This window comes from Corticium candelabrum, chromosome 3, assembly GCF_963422355.1.
Source record: "Corticium candelabrum chromosome 3, ooCorCand1.1, whole genome shotgun sequence".
Taxonomy (NCBI): domain Eukaryota; kingdom Metazoa; phylum Porifera; class Homoscleromorpha; order Homosclerophorida; family Plakinidae; genus Corticium; species Corticium candelabrum.
The window spans coordinates 3,579,886-3,597,968 of NC_085087.1; the positions used below are offsets into that span (position 1 = coordinate 3,579,886).

Consider the following 18,083-nt stretch of genomic DNA (forward strand, 5'->3'; position numbering starts at 1 on the left):
CCACCGCTCATTTGGACACTAGAAGATATATGGCAAGAGCCCAAGTGAGATGATGACCACTAATTTGACATGTGACAGCCTGTATTGTTACGTTTAATTGCTATTTATAGGCGCTGGAAGATAGAAGCAGTCGCTTTGAGATGGCAAAGAAAAATTGTTTGGAACCTTTTGTAGAAAATCTCAAGCCTGTATACAAAATTGGATTTTATCGCAAGTTTGAGGTAGACGAGCTCTGTGAGGTGTTTCTGTCTCCGTCGATTGCTGTTGTGTTCGGTTGGTCTGTCGTGCTCTGGTGTCTGCTTTCTATGTGGTACTACGTAACACTAGCTGCCAGTTCTTGGGCTGCTCACATTTCCTTCGATTTCGAACGGTTTCAACAGTGTTCCGACGACGACTTCAGAATGATGATGCATCCAACTGGTTCATGTTGGAACACATACGCCTTGTGTGTGGTAATATTCGGATTGCTTGTGGTTCCTATTTCTTTAATGGAACTAACTCAACAGAAATTTGTGCAAGTTTCCCTGGGGACTATCCGGTTTGTTGGAGTGTTGCTCATGTTTGGTTACTGTCTGATAGCCTTAGTATCAGACGACTTTCTACCAGAAAACGAGGAAAAATCAGATTTGCAAAGTATGTGGCAGAAATTTGATGTAATCGGTGGCCTGGCCATTATTCCTGTTGTATCTCACACGTTATCTTGTCAGCCACTAATCCCGTCGTTTGTACAGCCGGTTCCAGACAAAGAGAAGCTTCACTTCCTACTAGCGGCTAGCGTCTTCACCTGTTTTGTGGTCTATGCAGTCGTGGGAGTTACTGTCGCACTTCACTTCCAATCTCAGTTGGTGGAAACCAGCAGTCTCTCTTGGGTAAATCAATTCTTAGCAAAGTAAACGATCACTTCTCATGTAATCTTTAATTAATACCTGCATGTTATTGTACGGATATAGGTTCCTCTAACTACACCCGGAAACAGCTTGTCAGTACGCATCGTATCTTCCTTTATTGTTCTTCATTCGTCGGTTGTAATGCTGTCTTCTACGCCTCTGTCTGCCGTCGCCTGCGCCAACTATATTATGAGTTTGAGTAAGCATTATGTCGGGGCCCAGCCCAGCAATTTCACCAAGCTCACGATCAGATTCTTTACGGCTACTCTGCCTCTAATCGCCGCCGTCGCTGTGAGCAACATTGTTGACGTACTGGAATATGGAGGCTTGGTTGGATACTGCAGTACGTTTATTGTGCCGGCACTCTTGGTGGTAAAATCTCGACGTCTCTGCTCCAAAGTATCTGCTCCTAATAGGCCGCTTAGCATAGTGGGAACCTATAATTGCCAATCGACTGACGTATACAGAAAAAGTGAAGATTTGTATGTGTCCTGGAATTATGTCGACAAGAGATGGATCCAGCATGACTACACGGCCACTCCGTATACAGGAGTATTGAGCAGCTCGGTAGCAGTGTAGACGGTTGTTGTTCTTTCTTGCGTAGTAACGGTGGCAACAATTATTAGCATTGCTTACAGTTATTAACTAGACAAGTATAGACTATGACATTTGTCTTCTATCTTATATTAGATTTAAATTTAGAAAATATAGGAAATAAAATTTAAAACAAATTTTTTGACAAAGCATGTACATTATCATTGAGTGCATTAATATCAATTTGTCGATATATTATCTCTAGTGTTAACCCGCTTTTTTAATTATTGAATTTTGCAAGCAAATAACACCACTGACTAACTAATTCTAAATCAAACCTTAGCTATATAGCCAGGGAGTCTGATATCCGTCATTAAATTAATTAAGCGAGATCCGGAATTGAGTTAAATAGCTAGTGTTTCAAGTCGAGTCATCTAGCTAGAATTTTGTCGATCTGCTCGCATATTCCTCTACAGTCTCACGTAGCTATAGACCCTTTCCGCCGCGTCATACCTCCGGGCCTGTCTGCATAAGATCCTGGAGTGGGCTAACAGCTGAGCTATTACTACACAATGGATCTTTCAACGCTATCAAGTATTTTGGTATTGCTGGAACCAAATAGATCAGCGTTTTCCTTCAGTCAACATGCTGAACGGTTTGGCAATAGAAGCATAAATTAATTTTTTTATATATTTATATTTTACATATAATTTAATATATTTTTACATATTTATATTTTACATATAATTTAATGTATTTTACATATTTATATTTTACATGTAAATAAGCATAGAAGTTTGATGAATCGACGGTATGTCATTCCTAGAAATTGTTTGACTTGTTGATTATGATTCGAGCGAACGGCAGTCTTTTCCCGTTGAAGACACGTCTTCTGACGCACCCAAGAACGAGCTTCCATCAGGTAGTAATGTACTTAATTATAAGTTTCGTCGGCAAGAGATATTTGATTGCTCGAAGCTTTGCGAAGGACGACGACGCGTACAGCCTGCACAGGACTGGCGTGGGCGTGTGTTCGAATGAACTGAAATGCGTAGCGTTTGCGTCATCGAAAAATTTTACGCGGGGTAGACCCCTCGAGAGGGAACCCGGTGCATAATTTTTTAAATTTTTACGTAAACTTTTCACTGTGCGTGCCGAGTGTTCGCGCCGATTTCGGTTGCGAACGGACAAAAGACGTGGCCGCCAAACGCGAACACACACACAGACACACAGACAGACAAGTTGAGCTTTCTAAAGTAGATAACACTTTTCATCATCTAGTTTAAATCAAGCTCAAATTGTGTGTGTGTGTGTGTGTGTGTGTGTGTGTGTGTGTGTGTGTGTGTGTGTGTGTGTGTGTGTGTGTGTGAGTGTGTGTGTGTGTGTGTGTGTGTGTGTGTGTGTGTGTGTGTGTGTGTGTTTGTGATAAGCGGGTACGTCTTTTGTCCGTTCGCAAAGGAATCTGAATGCACACTCGGCACGCAAAGGGCAAGGTTTGCGTAAAAAATTAAAATTATGCACAGGGTCTCTTCTCGAGGGATCGCCACATTCCAGTTCATTCAAATACACGCCCACACCAGTCCTGTGTAGACCGCACGTGTCGTCTTCCTTCCCAAATCTTCGAACAATCAAATATTTCTTGCCCAAGGAACTTCCATACTCTTTCGTTTCTCTCAAATTCTGATTGCATTTGCACCGAATTCAACTTACACGTTTTCTATAGCAAGCGCTACACGGGGAGCGTGTCGATTTCTACCGAAAAAAGCGCGAAGACGAGATTCCATTTATTCAAGTCATCCGGGACCTCGTAACAACGGTTGCACGGGACGTGTCAACACCTGCGTCTTTCGTCGAGAACCCTACCTATAGTATATCATATAGACAGTATCTTGAAGGACGGGGCATGGATCTAGTACAACCTAAATCTCGTAATACCATTGTGTTGTGTAATATTCTATATTATTTCCCGAGGCCCGGATTTCCGGCCGAGGGTATAATAGCAATCGTTCGATGACCGAGCGACCGACCGACCGTATATATAGTCGATTAGTGCAGATGCAAATGAAGCTATTCCGACCAATAGACCAGAAGTGGTGTCATTACCGACCAATAGACGAACGAAATGTCATCATAAGGCTCCGCTTCTCTTTCTTTGGTAGCTGCTACTATGCAACAACCAGACGTCTAGCTAGAGAAGCGGCACAAACAACGAGACGCCTAGAAAAGCTGCACAAAGAACGACACTTTTACATTCTTGTGAGCTGGAAAATCGGTGGTGAGGTGCTTGTTTTGCTCTCCATTTGTAACCTAGTTTTTCCACCAACAAACAGAACAATGATCACCCCCATTACTTTATCACGTAAGGCGAAACTTGCCAGCCGGCCTAGCGTCGAGACTCTCCGACTTGTAAAATTTGGCTTGTTCCAGCACTTCGAAACAACTACGTTTGTAACATGCGCGTTTCCCCCCATTACGACAACTACCATGAAGACGTCTAGAGAAGTTGCACAAACAACCACACGTCTAGAGAAGCTATACAAACAAACAGATGCCTAGAGAAGCAGCAGAAACAACCAGACGTCTACATTCTTGTGAGCTGGAAAATCGGTGGTGAGCGGCTTGTTTTGCTCTCCATTTGTAGCTTGCCCACCAACAAACAGAACAATGATCACGCGTGTTACTCTATCGCGTAACGCACTACCCGACTTGTAACATTTGGCTTGTTCCAGCACTTTGAAACAACCTGATCTACATTTGAAAAGTGCATGTTTTCCCCACAACCAGATGTCTAGAGAAGCTGCACAAACAACCGGACGTCTAGATTGTTGTGAGCTGGAAAATCGGTGGCGAGCTGTTTCTTTGTTGTACGTGAGAGTTTAGCACTTAGAAATAACGCCTAATCTAGCTACATTTGTAACGTTCATGTTTTTCCGCGTCAAATTTTGTTTTGGCTCTGCACGGTGTTACCTATGCCACGCCTAAAACCACCCATAGTGGCTCATTACGACTTCAAAAGCTGCACAAACAATCAGACGCCTAGAGAAGTTGCACAAAGAACTAGACGTCTAGAGAGCAAAGTTGTAACAATATGCTTGTTCCATCAATAGTGTCATCTTCTAAAAGCCAAAAACATTTTAGGTGCATGAAATCGTGGTTTGCTTACTGAAAATCAGTGCTGCTTCTTTGTACCTATCTAATAACGGAAAGCTGGTTTTCGTATTTGCTCTACTTTCGCTGTGCGTGGCGGTTAGTTGGTATTGTTTAGTTAGACCATTCTGTCATGGCACGACTAATTACCTTCAAGGTGCGTAATGGCGGAGGGTTTGCACTTCTAGTGCTTCTTCATTTATTTATTTGAGCTTGCTACTTCATCTCTTCAACACATTCTATGGTCTCTGTAGACTCTAGTTACTCTTCCAGCGCTTTCGTTTCTCTCCAAATTATGATTGTATCTCCACCAAATCCAACCTACACGTTCTCTGCAGCAAGCGCTACACGGGGAGTTTGTCGATTTCGATCGAACCAAGCGCGAACAGCAAGATTCGAATTTATTCAGCACATCCGGGACCTCGCAACAAAAGGTTGCACGTGACGTGTCCACAGACCTATCTTTACACTACAGTATCTTGCCCGTACGAAGAACGGGCCATGGATCCTAGTCTAAAGGCCTGTCCACACTGGCAACTGGATCGCGATCCGATCGCGATCCGATCGCGATCCAACCGCAACGCTGTCCACACTTGCAACTCGATCGCGATCGGATCGCGATCGGATCGCGATCCACATCGCGAGGTGGATTCGATCGCGATCCGATCGCGATCGGTTGAATCCAATTAGAAATAGTGGGCGTTACCTTCACGTACGCTACGCGTGTAGTCGGAACATCTAACACTCCTTACTCGTCTTTGTTCTCGCTCACCTTACGTCGCTGTATCAACGCTTTCTACAAGCAAAGAAACCACACATACACATCGGTCATCAGTCACGTGATAGCGAAATGAGGCGGAGGTATCGTTTTCAAAGTGCAGTGTGGACGCTCGCTATCCCGATCGGATCCCGATCGGATCGCGATCCATTCTGGTCTAGTGTGGACAGGCCTTAATACATAAAGCTCAAATTGTCTGTCTGCGTGTGTGTGTTCGCGTTTTGCGGCGACGTCTTTTGTTTGTTTGCAACCGAAATCGGCAAGCACACCCGGCACACATGAGCGAAAGTTTGCGTAAAAAATTAAGAAATTAAAAAATTATGTACTGGGTCCCCTCTCAAGGGGTCGACCCCCGCGTAAAATTTCTTGATGAGGCAAACGCTAGACATTCCAGTTTATTCGAACACATGCCCACACCAGTCCTGTGTAGACCGTACGCGTCGTTGTCTTTCGCAAAGCTTCCAGCAATCGAATATCTCTTGCCGACGAAACTTACTCTTCTAGCGCTTGCCTTTCTCTTCAAATTCCGATTGCATTTGGACGGAATCCAACCTACAGGTTTTCTTCACTAAGCACTACACGGGGAGCGTGTCGATTTCTATCAAAACAAGGACATCCGGGACCTCGCAACAAAGATTGCACGTGACGTGTCCTAGACCTAGTTTTACACTACAGTATCTTGACCGTACGAAGAGCGGGCCATGGATCCTAGTATTTAAATAAACTCAAAAATACTAGTAATAAAATGGAATACTTTAATTTCGTGCGCTACGAAGATTGAGTTCTCCGAGGTCAAAGTCACGTGACGTCTTCCTTTCGCCTCCTTCGGGCACCGGGAAAATGAAGCGCGGGAGAGTCTGAGGACACGTGCGCTTGAGTAACACGTGATTGCGGGTCATGAGACTCTGATAAGACGAGCAACACCCCAAAACGTCACCGTCGATCGCGTGTGGAGAAATTTGCGTTTGAAGGTGAGAATAAAGTTAGAGTGAGTAGGAAGGGAGATTGAGATTGGGTAGAAAGAATTGTGTTGATGAGATGTGAGTGAAGGGTTGAGATGTGGTGTGTGTAGTGATTGTATTGAGAGCGCGTGTTGAGTGAAATGTCGTTTGTGAATGAAATTGGAAGGATTTATTGTTATTAATGTGTTACTGTTATGTTAGAATGAGTGAGAGAGACATCACAACATTGAATGATAGACTACTGAGGGCTGCGGAGACCGAGTCACGTGATGAGGTTGAAAGTCTATTGGATCTAGGAGCTGAAGTGAATGCGTGTGATAATGTATGTTATTGATTGAGTGACTCGTTTTATTGTTGTTCATAACAATTCACTCTAATGTAGGGATGGACTGTACTGATAATAGCTTGTTGGAATGGCTCCAAGTCATTAGTTGAGCTTTTGTTGTCTAGAGGGGCAGACATCAACAGAACTGATTTTCTGGTAAGTGTTGATAGTGAATGAATGAATGAAGAGAATGAGATTTAAATGATGTGATGAGATTTGTGATAGGACGGATATTACAGTAGAGACAAACAATAAAACAAAATTATTGTCATTACAGGGTGACACTGCTCTAATGAAAGCAGCATGGCGGGGTTATGATGAAATAGTTGATGCTCTATTAACAGCAGGAGCCAATGCTGAACAGAAGAATGTGGTGAGTGTTTCCATGTGTTGCGGTTGAACTGTTGTATGTGTTGATGTGAATTGTTGTATTTTATTTAATTTTTGTTAATATTTCTATCTGGAGCGTTTAAATGAGGGCGGTATTTATTATTTACTTTTTCCTTTTCTTTGGAAGTGTAAATGTTGTAGGATTGACACGTTTGTTCAATCCAAATCATGAAATAACTACCGTGTTCCATTCACATGAGCACTTGTAACCTAGTCAACACGGTCATCATGGCTCAGCTCACTTTTGAAATGTTGACAACTTTGTGTGAATGCAGTCCAAGTTGAGGCAAGCTGAGCCAAGCTGCTCTGGAATGGTCCACCATAAACTGCTGTGCCACCACAGTTTGGTTCTGCTTGGCTTGCATTCATCATGTGAACGACAACCAACTGCCAAACTATAGTCTTGAGTAGCCAGACTTTTCACGTCGGATTGGGCGAGTGTTTTTGATGTACACGTGGTGGTTGTATGTAGCTAGTGTTTGCATACATGTAGCAAGAGATACACCCTGGTCCCTCTAAGTGAGCTGGCTTGTGTTGTTGAACATCATGTGAACAGTGAGTTAGCTCAGCTCTCTGGCATGGATTCAACTGTTGGTTCAACTGGCGGCTCGGTTGTAAAGGAGCTCATGTGAAAAGGCTATAACTTGCAAGTTTGACAACTCTGTACTAGTAGGTATCTTGCTCAGTGGTCACCTTAATGTTATGCTTTTTGGTCACGTATTTTGTGCCAGAAATTGTTGTTGACATTTTTAGATTTTGCTACTGTATGACTTAATCGGTCCAATTTAAAGTCAAAGTCCATCTTTAGCAGAAAGTTTGTGTATCATGCAAGTGCCCACATACTTGACATCTCCATGTGTGCATGTTTTAGTAATTAATTAAGATTGACTTAATGCCTGTCCACACTAGACCAGAATGCAGTGCACTTTGAACACGCTACCTGCGCCTCATTTTGATATCACATGACTGATGACCGATGTGTACATGTGGCTTCTTTGCTTGTGTAAAGCGCTGATACAGCGACGAAAGGTGAGCGAGAACAGAGACGAGTGAGGAGTGTTAGATGTTCCGACTACACGAGTAGCGTACGTGAAGGTAACACCTATTATTTCTAATTGGATTCAACCGATTGCGTTCGGATCGTGGTCGAAACCACCTTGTGATATGGATCGGACGGATTGGATCGTGATCCAGTTGCCAGTGTGGACAGTCCTTTATATTGAACCAAATCAATGAGATGACATTGTAAAATATAATTAACCACAAAGATTTTCCTATTTGATTGACGGTTACTAGGCAACATTGACCAATTTCAAACATTACAAACACATAGAAACAAAATTGTTGATTAGCATAACTTGATTTGTTTTGTAATGGTATTTGAGTAGATCTCGTTTATTGTAAGAAAAATGATGTGAAGTTGAAAGTGTGTCAAGTGTAGGAGAGAGAGTTGGAGATGATTTGATATTCGATTAGAAAGTGTTGATTGTGTGTATGCTGCAGCAGGAGATGTAGATGAGTGTTTTACTAGCAGACATGGTGTTGTATTATGAGTAGTGATGGATAGTGTGCTGGCAGTTGTATTGTATTGATTGCTTGTTGGACAACACATTGCTAATATTCATTGTATATGGTCAGAGTGGTAGGACTGCATTTGATTTGGCTATGAGTCGGGGTCACTTGTCTACAGCTGGTCGGTTGGTGTTGGCAAGTAAAAGAGTTGAAGATCTTACAGTTGAGGTGTGTGACAGTCAGTTGTGTTGAGAGAATGAAATGAATGTGTGTGAGTGTGTGGTGTGTGTAGACTGGTCCTCTCGTGTTCCATTGGGCATGTAAGAACAAGAGAGTTGATGTTGCAAGAAATATTGTGGAACATCACGGAACAGAATGGAAGGACGACGTAGGGATTTGTCAACTTGTTGTGATTGTGTCATTGAGTAGTGTGTGAACAGGATGGTCGTGATGCATTGGATATTGTGGCTGTGTATGGCAACGTGGACATTGCTGACATCATCCTGAAGAGAAGACTGGCACACGGCAATGATGTGGAAACGGTACTGTTTGTCTTCCTGAGCATACTTTGCATGTTGTGTTGTTGATTTTGTGTGTTTCAGACTGTTTCTATGTCAAAGAAAGATGTTGCAGTCGAGGTTTGTGTGTGTCAGTTGTGTGTTGAGAGAAATAAGGAAGTGTGACTGTATGGATTGTGTAGACTCGATGTGTCGTGTTACACTGGGCACACAAGAACAGTAGAGTGGATGTGATAAGAAAGATTGTGGAGCAGGGAACAGAAGTGAAGGACGGAGTGAGAAATAGAATTTGTCAATCATTTGTATGACTTGTTATTGTATTGTTGATGCAGTTGGGACAAACTTTACTTCACTATGCTGCTGATCATGGCAACTGTGATGTGGTTGATGTTCTGTTGAGCAAGAAGGCAGATGCTGATGCTTTAGACAAGGTAAGTGTAGCAACATTCAAATATTCTATAGAAATATTCTACACCAAATGACAGCAGTACTGTACAGTTGTCACACTTTACAGACAAATCATGGAGGTTTGATGTGTAGAGCCTGTTGAAAGACAAACATACCATTTCATTGTGTGTTATGAATTTCAGTGTTATTAAGCATCACATCATGCTGTTATGTCATGTGCAGCTTTATTTTTAAGTAAATCTTTCAACAAGATGTTAAGCTGCTTGCATTTCTATGACGAGTAGAATGGGATGAAAATGTAGTAAAACAGCAGATCTACATGTGTGTTGAGGTGTAATGAGGTGGACAGGGCTTGGTGTACTTGCTGATTTTGCAGGAATTTTTGCATCAGTTTAAATTTGTTCAAAAGATTTTTGTGATGACACAGAGACAGATCACACACACACACACACACACACACACACACACACACACACACACACACACACACACACACACACACACACACACACACACACACACACACACACACACACACAATGGACAAATGTTAAGCCCTCCACGTCTTTCGACGTTGACCTTGAGGTTAGTTGCGGAGGTAGCTTCGTCTGCCTCAAGAGGCAGGGCCTCCATGCGCTACGTGGAGTCTTGGGGCTAGCGCCACAATCCACCTGGAGCTTTGCCAGAGTCATCCAGGGGCACTGGCAATGGCGCAGCTCTGGGACTGGACACCAAGGCCCACACGTATCCGTCTGGTCTATGATGTTGCTGCCAAAGCAGCGGTCTTGTCCACTCCAGTCAATGACTTGGTAATCATTTATACTCCTGAGTCGAGAGAAGCAAGTGTGGGTGAGTTTCTTGCTCAAGGAAACTGCGACAGTGTTGCCTCCACCAGGATCGAACCTTCAACCCTCATCAAAGAATACAAGATCCCGGATGTCATCACCAACGCTCTACCATCTGCTCCAACGCACCCCACAACACACACACACACACACACACACACACACACACACACACACACACACACACACACACACACACATGGCAAATTGATAAGAAGCTGCCGTTAAACAGTAATGTTTCCAGCCAGATGGCTGGGTTCTTATGCACTAAGCAGGAGCTATGCACCGTGCTAACCAATTTCCTGGAGCCTAGCCAGGTGCTTCTGCGCCAGGTGCTCGCAGGAGCATTGACTGCGACACCAATTGTGGTGGGCACCCAAATTCTCACCCGGACCCCAGTGGCTGATTCACTTTTTGCAGTCGGAGGTCTTTGCCACCCCAGTCAATGATCAGGTAGGTACTCATTTATACTCCTGAGTTGAGAGAGGCAATTGTGTGTGAGTTTCTTGCCCAAGGAAATTATGCCATAACTCGACATCACTGTGACTTGAACCTGCAACCCTGCAAGGTCCAGGATGTAATCACTCCATAAGATCACACACACACACACACACACACACACACACACACACACACACACACACACACACACACACACACACACACACACACACACACACATACACATGGATATGCCATTCAGTATCAAAGATAGCATCCCCTGCCTATTTCTAGGTGGGGTATCTGGTGCTACTCAGTGTTTTAGGCTACTCTGACGTACCCCTAGGTGCTTGGCCAGAGCATCCAACTTTGGCGCAGTCACGAGACTAGACCTCAGTCTCACACGTACCCATTTGCTGCATGATGTTCTGCCAAGCCAGCAGTCTTATCTACCCCAATCAATGGCCAGCTACTCATTTATACTCTTGAGTCAAGATAAGCAATTGTGTGTGGTTTTCTTGCCTAAGGGAATTATGCCTGTGCCCATCCAGTTGAACTTATGACCCAAAGGTCCGGGATGTTTCCATTTTTCAAATGAAACTGCAGATGCTACACACACACACACAAACACACACACACACACACACACACACACACACACACACACACACACACACACACACACACACACACACACACACACTCACACACACAATTAGTCAATGTACAAGACTTGATTTATTGATTTATTATGTGTTGCCAAGCATAAGGTTTTTTGTCAACTTGATTTTATGATTATTTTGTGATAATGAAATGCTGCAGACTTAACGTTTGTGAAATTATGGTGTGATAGTTTTGCTGACTCATTATAATTCTATGTGTTACAGTATGGGAAGAGACCTTTTGATTTGGCTATGAAGAATGGTCACTTGTCTACAGCTGGTCGGTTGGTGTTGGCAGGTGAAAGAGTTGAAGATCTTACAGTTAAGGTGTGTGACAGTCAGTTGTGTTGAGAGAATGAAATGAATGTGTGTGAGTGTGTGGTGTGTGTAGACTCGTCCTCTCGTGTTCCATTGGGCATGTAAGAACAAGAGAGTTGATGTTGCAAGAAATATTGTGGAACATCACGGAACAGAATGGAAGGACGACGTAGGGATTTGTCAACTTGTTGTGATTGTGTCATTGAGTAGTGTGTGAACAGTATGGTTGTGATGCATTGGATATTGTGGCTGTTTATGACAACGTGGACATTGCTGACATCATCCTGAAGGGAAGACTGCTATACGGCAATGATGTGGAAACGGTACTGTTTGTCTCCCTGAGCATACTTTGCATGTTGTGTTGTTGATTTTGTGTGTTTCAGACTGTTTCTATGTCAATGGAAGATGTTGCAGTGGAGGTTTGTGTGTGTGTCAGTTGTGTGTTGAGAGAAATAAGGAAGTGTGACTGTATGGATTGTGTAGACTCGATGTGTCGTGTTACACTGGGCACACAAGAACAGTAGAGTGGATGTGATAAGAAAGATTGTGGAGCAGGGAACAGAAGTGAAGGACAGAGTGAGAAATAGAATTTGTCAATCATTTGTATGACTTGTTATTGTATTGTTGATGCAGTTTGGACGAAGTTTACTTCACTATGCTGCTGATCATGGCAACTGTGATGTGGTTGATGTTCTGTTGAGCAACAAGGCAGATGCTGATGCTACAGACAAGGTAAGTGTAGCAACATTCAAATATTCTGTAGAAATATTCTACACCAAATGACAGCAGTACTGTACAGTTGTCACACTTTACAGACAAATCATGGAGGTTTGATGTGTAGAGCCTGTTGAAAGACAAACATACAGTTTCATTGTGTGTTATGAATTTCAGTGTTATTAAGCATTACATCATGATGTTATGTCATGTGCAGCTCTATTTTTAAGTGAATCTTTGAACAAGATGTTAAGCTGCTTGCATTTCTATGACGAGTAGAATGGAATGTAAATGTAGTAAAACAGCAGATCTACATGTGTGTTGAGGTGTAATAAGGTGGACAGAGCTTGGTGTACTTGCTGATTTTGCAGGAATTTTTACATCAGTTTAAATTTTTTCAAAAGATTTTTGTGATGAAACAGAGACAGATCACACACACACACACACGCACACACACACACACACACACACACACACACACACACACACACATGCACGCACGCATACACGCACACACACACACACGCACACACACACACACACACACACACACACACACACACACACACACACACAATTAGTCAATGTACAAGACTTAATTTATTGATTTATTATGTGTTGCCAAGCATTAGGTTTTTTGTCAATTTAATTTTATAATTATTTTGTGATAATGAAATGCTGCAGACTTAATGTTTGTGAAATTATGGTGTGATAGTTTTACTGACTCATTACAATTCTATGTGTTACAGTATAGGAAGAGACCTTTTGATTTGGCTATGCATAATAGTCACTTGTCTACAGCTGGTCGGTTGGTGTTGGCAGGTGAAAGAGTTGAAGATCTTACAGTTGAGGTGTGTGACAGTCAGTTGTGTTGAGAGAATGAAATGAATGTGTGTGAGTGTGTGGTGTGTGTAGACTCGTCCTCTTGTGTTCCTTTGGGCATGTAAGAACAAGAGAGTTGATGTTGCAAGAAATATTGTGGAACATCACGGAACAGAATGGAAGGACGACGTAGGGATTTGTCAACTTGTTTTGATTGTGTCATTGAGTAGTGTGTGAACAGTATGGTCGTGATGCATTGGATATTGTGGCTGTTTATGACAACGTGGACATTGCTGACATCATCCTGAAGAGAAGACTGGCACACGGCAATGATGTGGAAACGGTACTGTTTGTCTCCCTGAGCATACTTGCATGTTGTGTTGTTGATTTTGTGTGTTTCAGACTGTTTCTATGTCAATGGAAGATGTTGCAGTCGAGGTTTGTGTGTGTCAGTTGTGTGTTGAGAGAAATAAGGAAGTGTGACTGTATGGATTGTGTAGACTCGATGTGTCGTGTTACACTGGGCACACAAGAACAGTAGAGTGGATGTGATAAGAAAGATTGTGGAACAGGGAACAGAAGTGAAGGACGGAGTGAGAAATAGAATTTGTCAATCATTTGTATGACTTGTTATTGTATTGTTGATGCAGTTTGGACGAAGTTTACTTCACTATGCTGCTGATCATGGCAACTGTGATGTGGTTGATGTTCTGTTGAGCAAGAAGGCAGATGCTGATGCTACAGACAAGGTAAGTGTAGCAACATTCAAATATTCTGTAGAAACATTCTACACTAAATGACAGCAGTACTGTACAGTTGTCACACTTTGCAGACAAATCATAGAACTTTAAGGTATGCTAGAATTTTAAAAACTTTTTCCCTGAAAAAAAGAAATAGATATAGGGATTGTATAAAAAGTAACAGAAACAAGATCTATGATAGCATGAACCAAAGCCAGACATAATTAGTGAATCCTTCCAACCCCGAATAGTAAAATGTAGGGGATGTGGGGTTGGAAGGATTCACTAATGATGTCTGGCTTTGGTTCATATTATCTATAGATCTTGTTTCTATTACTTTTTATACAATCCCTACATCTGTTTCTTTTTTCAGGGAAAAGGTTTTTAAAATTCCAGTTTGGTAAGTTTTTAGGAGTGCGAAAGCACAGCCTACTCCATTGATTAAACAAAGATTTATAGCCATACTTGGTCTACATGTATAGTCTCATATCTCGAGCATGTGGATCTTAGGTTTACAGTGTACTTGCAAATATTTTAAGAGCTATGCAGTGTTTATGTATAGGTGGTTTGAATCAGACGTTACATTTAGTTGCAATAATACCACTAGTAAGTATGAAGCTGTTCTACTTGTTTCAGAGCTACGAGCATACGTACATGTAGTTGTGTGTGTGTGTGTGTGTGTGTGTGTGTGTGTGTGTGTGTGTGTGTGTGTGTGTGTGTGTGTGTGTGTGTGTAGATTGAAGAAGGAATTTATGCAGATGATTAGCTGTTAGATCTCCTGGTTGTCTACAACAATTTCTAGATGCATTCTTGCATAATTTTAAAATTTGTGTCCGGTGGGGTATGAGTATTAGCGTTTAAACAACTAAAGTTCTTGGTGTGGGCAACAAAGCAAGCTCGCATTTCCATTGATGGTCATGCATCACGTTACAGAATGTGGATGAGTTTTGTTATCTAGACCACTTAATCGAAAACGCAAGATTTGGTTAGATAGACTTGTCACTACTATGAGAATCGAGATGCTAGTTTCAGCAGCGTCACCTTTTCCTTCGTCATCATTGTTAGCCAGGTGTCATTAAACGCTACACGCACACGCCGTCATTTGTGCACGTGCACGTAACCGAACGTGTGTGTACGCTCGTGCCGAGTGTCTTCAACAAAAGCTCGACTTCTACACGCGACCGGCTTGTACACAGTAGGAGGTCTTTGATTTGCAGGAGTTTGGTCTTAAATAAAATACGGTAGCACTAGACAACTGCAAAATTATTATCGTAGGCCACACTTCTAGGCTCATAACAAACGTCACATTCCGAGCGCTGCAAAGTCGACGTTTTGTGATGGAAGCGAGTCGAATTAATTTGCTTTTGCCATAATCCAAATGCTTGAAGGCGTTGGTGGTCCAACTACGGCAAGAAGAGATATATCGTGTCTGCGATTGCAATGACGTTTGACATCACTTCTAATTAATTAATTACACGCAGTTCTTGTGTTTGCTCGTATGATTCAAGAGCGCAATTCTTTGCCTAACTGTAGGCTTTCAGGTTTTTCAACTACGAAACGTGTCAAGAATTCTTGTCGCCTTGTTTTACACGTGTACCCTACACTGCTTCAAGCAACGTAGCAAGAGCTTGTGATTGGCTGCCTGGCTATTGTTTGTTAACAATGGCTTATAACAATTGCGGTTGAATGTAAGTAGGGTAGCAGGTTCAAATCCATTCTAGAAATCTTTTTTCTTAGATGTTTCTTTTTTCTATCATCAAAAGAATACAGGTTGGCTTATTCTACGTTGTTTCCCAAAGTTTTAGCTTTAGATATGCCGTAGTCAAGGAGTTATGCGTGACGAAGGAGGAGAAGAAGAAGAAGAAGAAAGAAGACAAAATCCAGCGAAAACTCCGAAATTGACGAGCGATTTTCTCCTTCTGAAGACAAGCTGAGATCAATTCAGAAGTAGTCAAACGTAGTTGAACTTGTAAGGTTTTCTGTCTGTCGTTTTCAAGATATTTAACCGCATTTTAAGGTGATTTCTGAAGGTCTAAAATATGACCACGCCCACAACACCTGGTCAATCTCTACATACAGCGTACAAAGCATTTAAGTTAGACATAGATATTAAGTTATTTAATTATTAAATGCTACAGAGTTACTAATTAGCACTTGTGAAGTCATGTTGTGATATTCTTACTAACTCATTACAATTGTATGTGTGATAGTATTGCAAGAAGCCTTTTGATTTTGCTGTGAGAAGAGGTCACATGTCAACAGCTAATCGGTTGTTTTTAATAATGCAGTCAGTTGAAGATGTTGCATTAGAGGTGAGTAACAGTTGTCTTACAGCATAATGAGTGGATACAGTTTGGTATTTTTGTTTGTATTTCCTTTTATGGAATTGATTTGTGACATTGATTCTCTTCTTTTGATTGTTGATAATAGAATGTGTGTAAGCTGCTGCAGTGGGCATGTAGTAATGAAGTGGATGTTGCAAGAAAGATTGCAGAGAAGTTTTGTCAATCAGTGGAGAAGGAGGTGAGAGTTTTGACAATACTGTTGATTATGTGTGAAAGATGTTTTTGTGTTGTGCATGCAGTCTGGTCGCACTTTACTTCACTTTGCTGCTGAACTTGATGATCGTGAGGCAGTGGAGTGTCTGTTGGAGAAGAAAGCTGATGCAGATGCTAAAGATAAGGTAAACAATATTATGAACTTTATGGTAGGAAAATTGTATCTTAAAAACAGAACAAGCAGTGGAATAAAGTGTGCAGTGAAGTTTTTGTTTGTTTGAATGTGACAGTTGTGTTTTACTAAGCAAGTTAGTTGTGCATATGACAATAACACTTCAGTGTTATCTCTTGTCATTGTTCTAATTGCTACACTGTACTGCAAGGTCACATTATGCATACACTAGTCCTATCTCGCTTATGGGTGGTAGCAATCTATTTTACACGTCACATTTCCTCGAAGAAGACGCACCTTCTGTGACACACGCACGCACACAGAATTGGCCCGGTGAGCTGGCTTACTCTGACTGCAGCGGGTGCATCTTGCACTCTACCAGTTGTGGCAATTAGAGGATGAAGCTAATGAAGCCATCAAATTCAACATATATGAGCATTAATCGTCTCTATCGTGAGTAAATGTGAAAGAAAAAACAGATGTTAGTCAGAGGACCAAGATGGAAAGTTGGTAGGAATGTGGGCTTTAGCGAGCACGTTTGCCACAGAAGAGAGGACCTTACCATTCAGTTGTATGTATCGTTGGTAGCAGTCTGAAGACCAACGACCGAGAGTTTTGATCAGCCAATCTGGCAGGCCAGCAGCGGCTGCAGTTGTTACTGCTCTCATCCAGAAGCTGTGACGCGTAGTGGTCTTTGTTGGTGTACCCCAATTTGTGTAGCAGAGACCGAAGCATAGAGGTAAGACGCAGGGGAGTGAGAAAGGACCTGTCTGTGTGTACTAATTGCAGTAGATCCGATTCTCTAGGACGGGCCAGGTAGTTTTTCAATACCTTTACCGGACAGACTGAATGATGTGTCCGTCTAAGAAATAAGTTGACGTCCAAGCAGAACAGGTCCATTTTAGCAGCGTTGATGTGCAGCCGATACTCGTTGCCGTCGGTTGTGAGATCAGAGTGTATCAGAGGTGGGTCCTTGTCACAATTGCTGACGCTCGGAGTCATTAATTCCAAGCACCGAAGAAAACCAAAGAAGACCGTGGTAAATGCGGCCCGGTACATCTGATGGTCATCGGTTGATAGGTCAAGACGTTCTCGCAGCGTCGATTCATTTGACCGATGACCTTGATAGTGATTGGAAGGCGAGGTTTTGGAGGTAATCAAAGTCCGCACCATCTGATGCCTCGGAGGACGAGGGGAAGGCGAATAGAAGTGGCTACGGGGTCTGGCATGCGTGCAAGTTGATGATGGTGTTTGATGCCAGCCAGATATACCTTCAGCGTCTGGTACTGCACTTCCGAAGCTGCTGACACGACAAACTCGACGAGAGATGCTCTGAGGCTGGGAACAGCGACCACTTCTTCTGTCTGCAGAACTCCGTATACCGTGACGCGTCTGTATTGTAGGTGCGTC

General features: G+C 42.4%; 2 protein-coding genes across 2 annotated transcripts in view; both read left to right on the forward strand.

Annotated features, from left to right (window-relative positions):
• Positions 1-1,626, forward strand: LOC134177197 (uncharacterized). Its single transcript, XM_062643953.1, has 3 exons — positions 1-44; positions 111-869; positions 951-1,626. The coding sequence occupies exons 1-3, from the start codon at positions 30-32 to the stop codon at positions 1,464-1,466; spliced, it is 1,290 nt and encodes a 429-aa protein (XP_062499937.1). The 5' UTR covers positions 1-29; the 3' UTR covers positions 1,467-1,626.
• A 4,884-nt stretch (positions 1,627-6,510) lies between these two features.
• LOC134176773 (ankyrin repeat domain-containing protein 50-like) overlaps positions 6,511-18,083 on the forward strand; it is a 16,455-nt gene continuing 4,882 nt past the window's right edge. The window contains exons 1-15 of the mRNA XM_062643432.1: positions 6,511-6,630; positions 6,691-6,789; positions 6,911-7,006; positions 8,662-8,763; positions 8,828-8,923; positions 8,976-9,077; positions 12,111-12,146; positions 12,211-12,303; positions 12,361-12,459; positions 13,191-13,292; positions 13,357-13,452; positions 13,505-13,606; positions 13,666-13,701; positions 13,764-13,856; positions 13,914-14,012. Of these exons, the coding sequence (XP_062499416.1) occupies positions 6,511-6,630; positions 6,691-6,789; positions 6,911-7,006; positions 8,662-8,763; positions 8,828-8,923; positions 8,976-9,077; positions 12,111-12,146; positions 12,211-12,303; positions 12,361-12,459; positions 13,191-13,292; positions 13,357-13,452; positions 13,505-13,606; positions 13,666-13,701; positions 13,764-13,856; positions 13,914-14,012 (1,371 nt within the window). The remainder of the gene's footprint in view (positions 6,631-6,690; positions 6,790-6,910; positions 7,007-8,661; positions 8,764-8,827; positions 8,924-8,975; positions 9,078-12,110; positions 12,147-12,210; positions 12,304-12,360; positions 12,460-13,190; positions 13,293-13,356; positions 13,453-13,504; positions 13,607-13,665; positions 13,702-13,763; positions 13,857-13,913; positions 14,013-18,083) is intronic.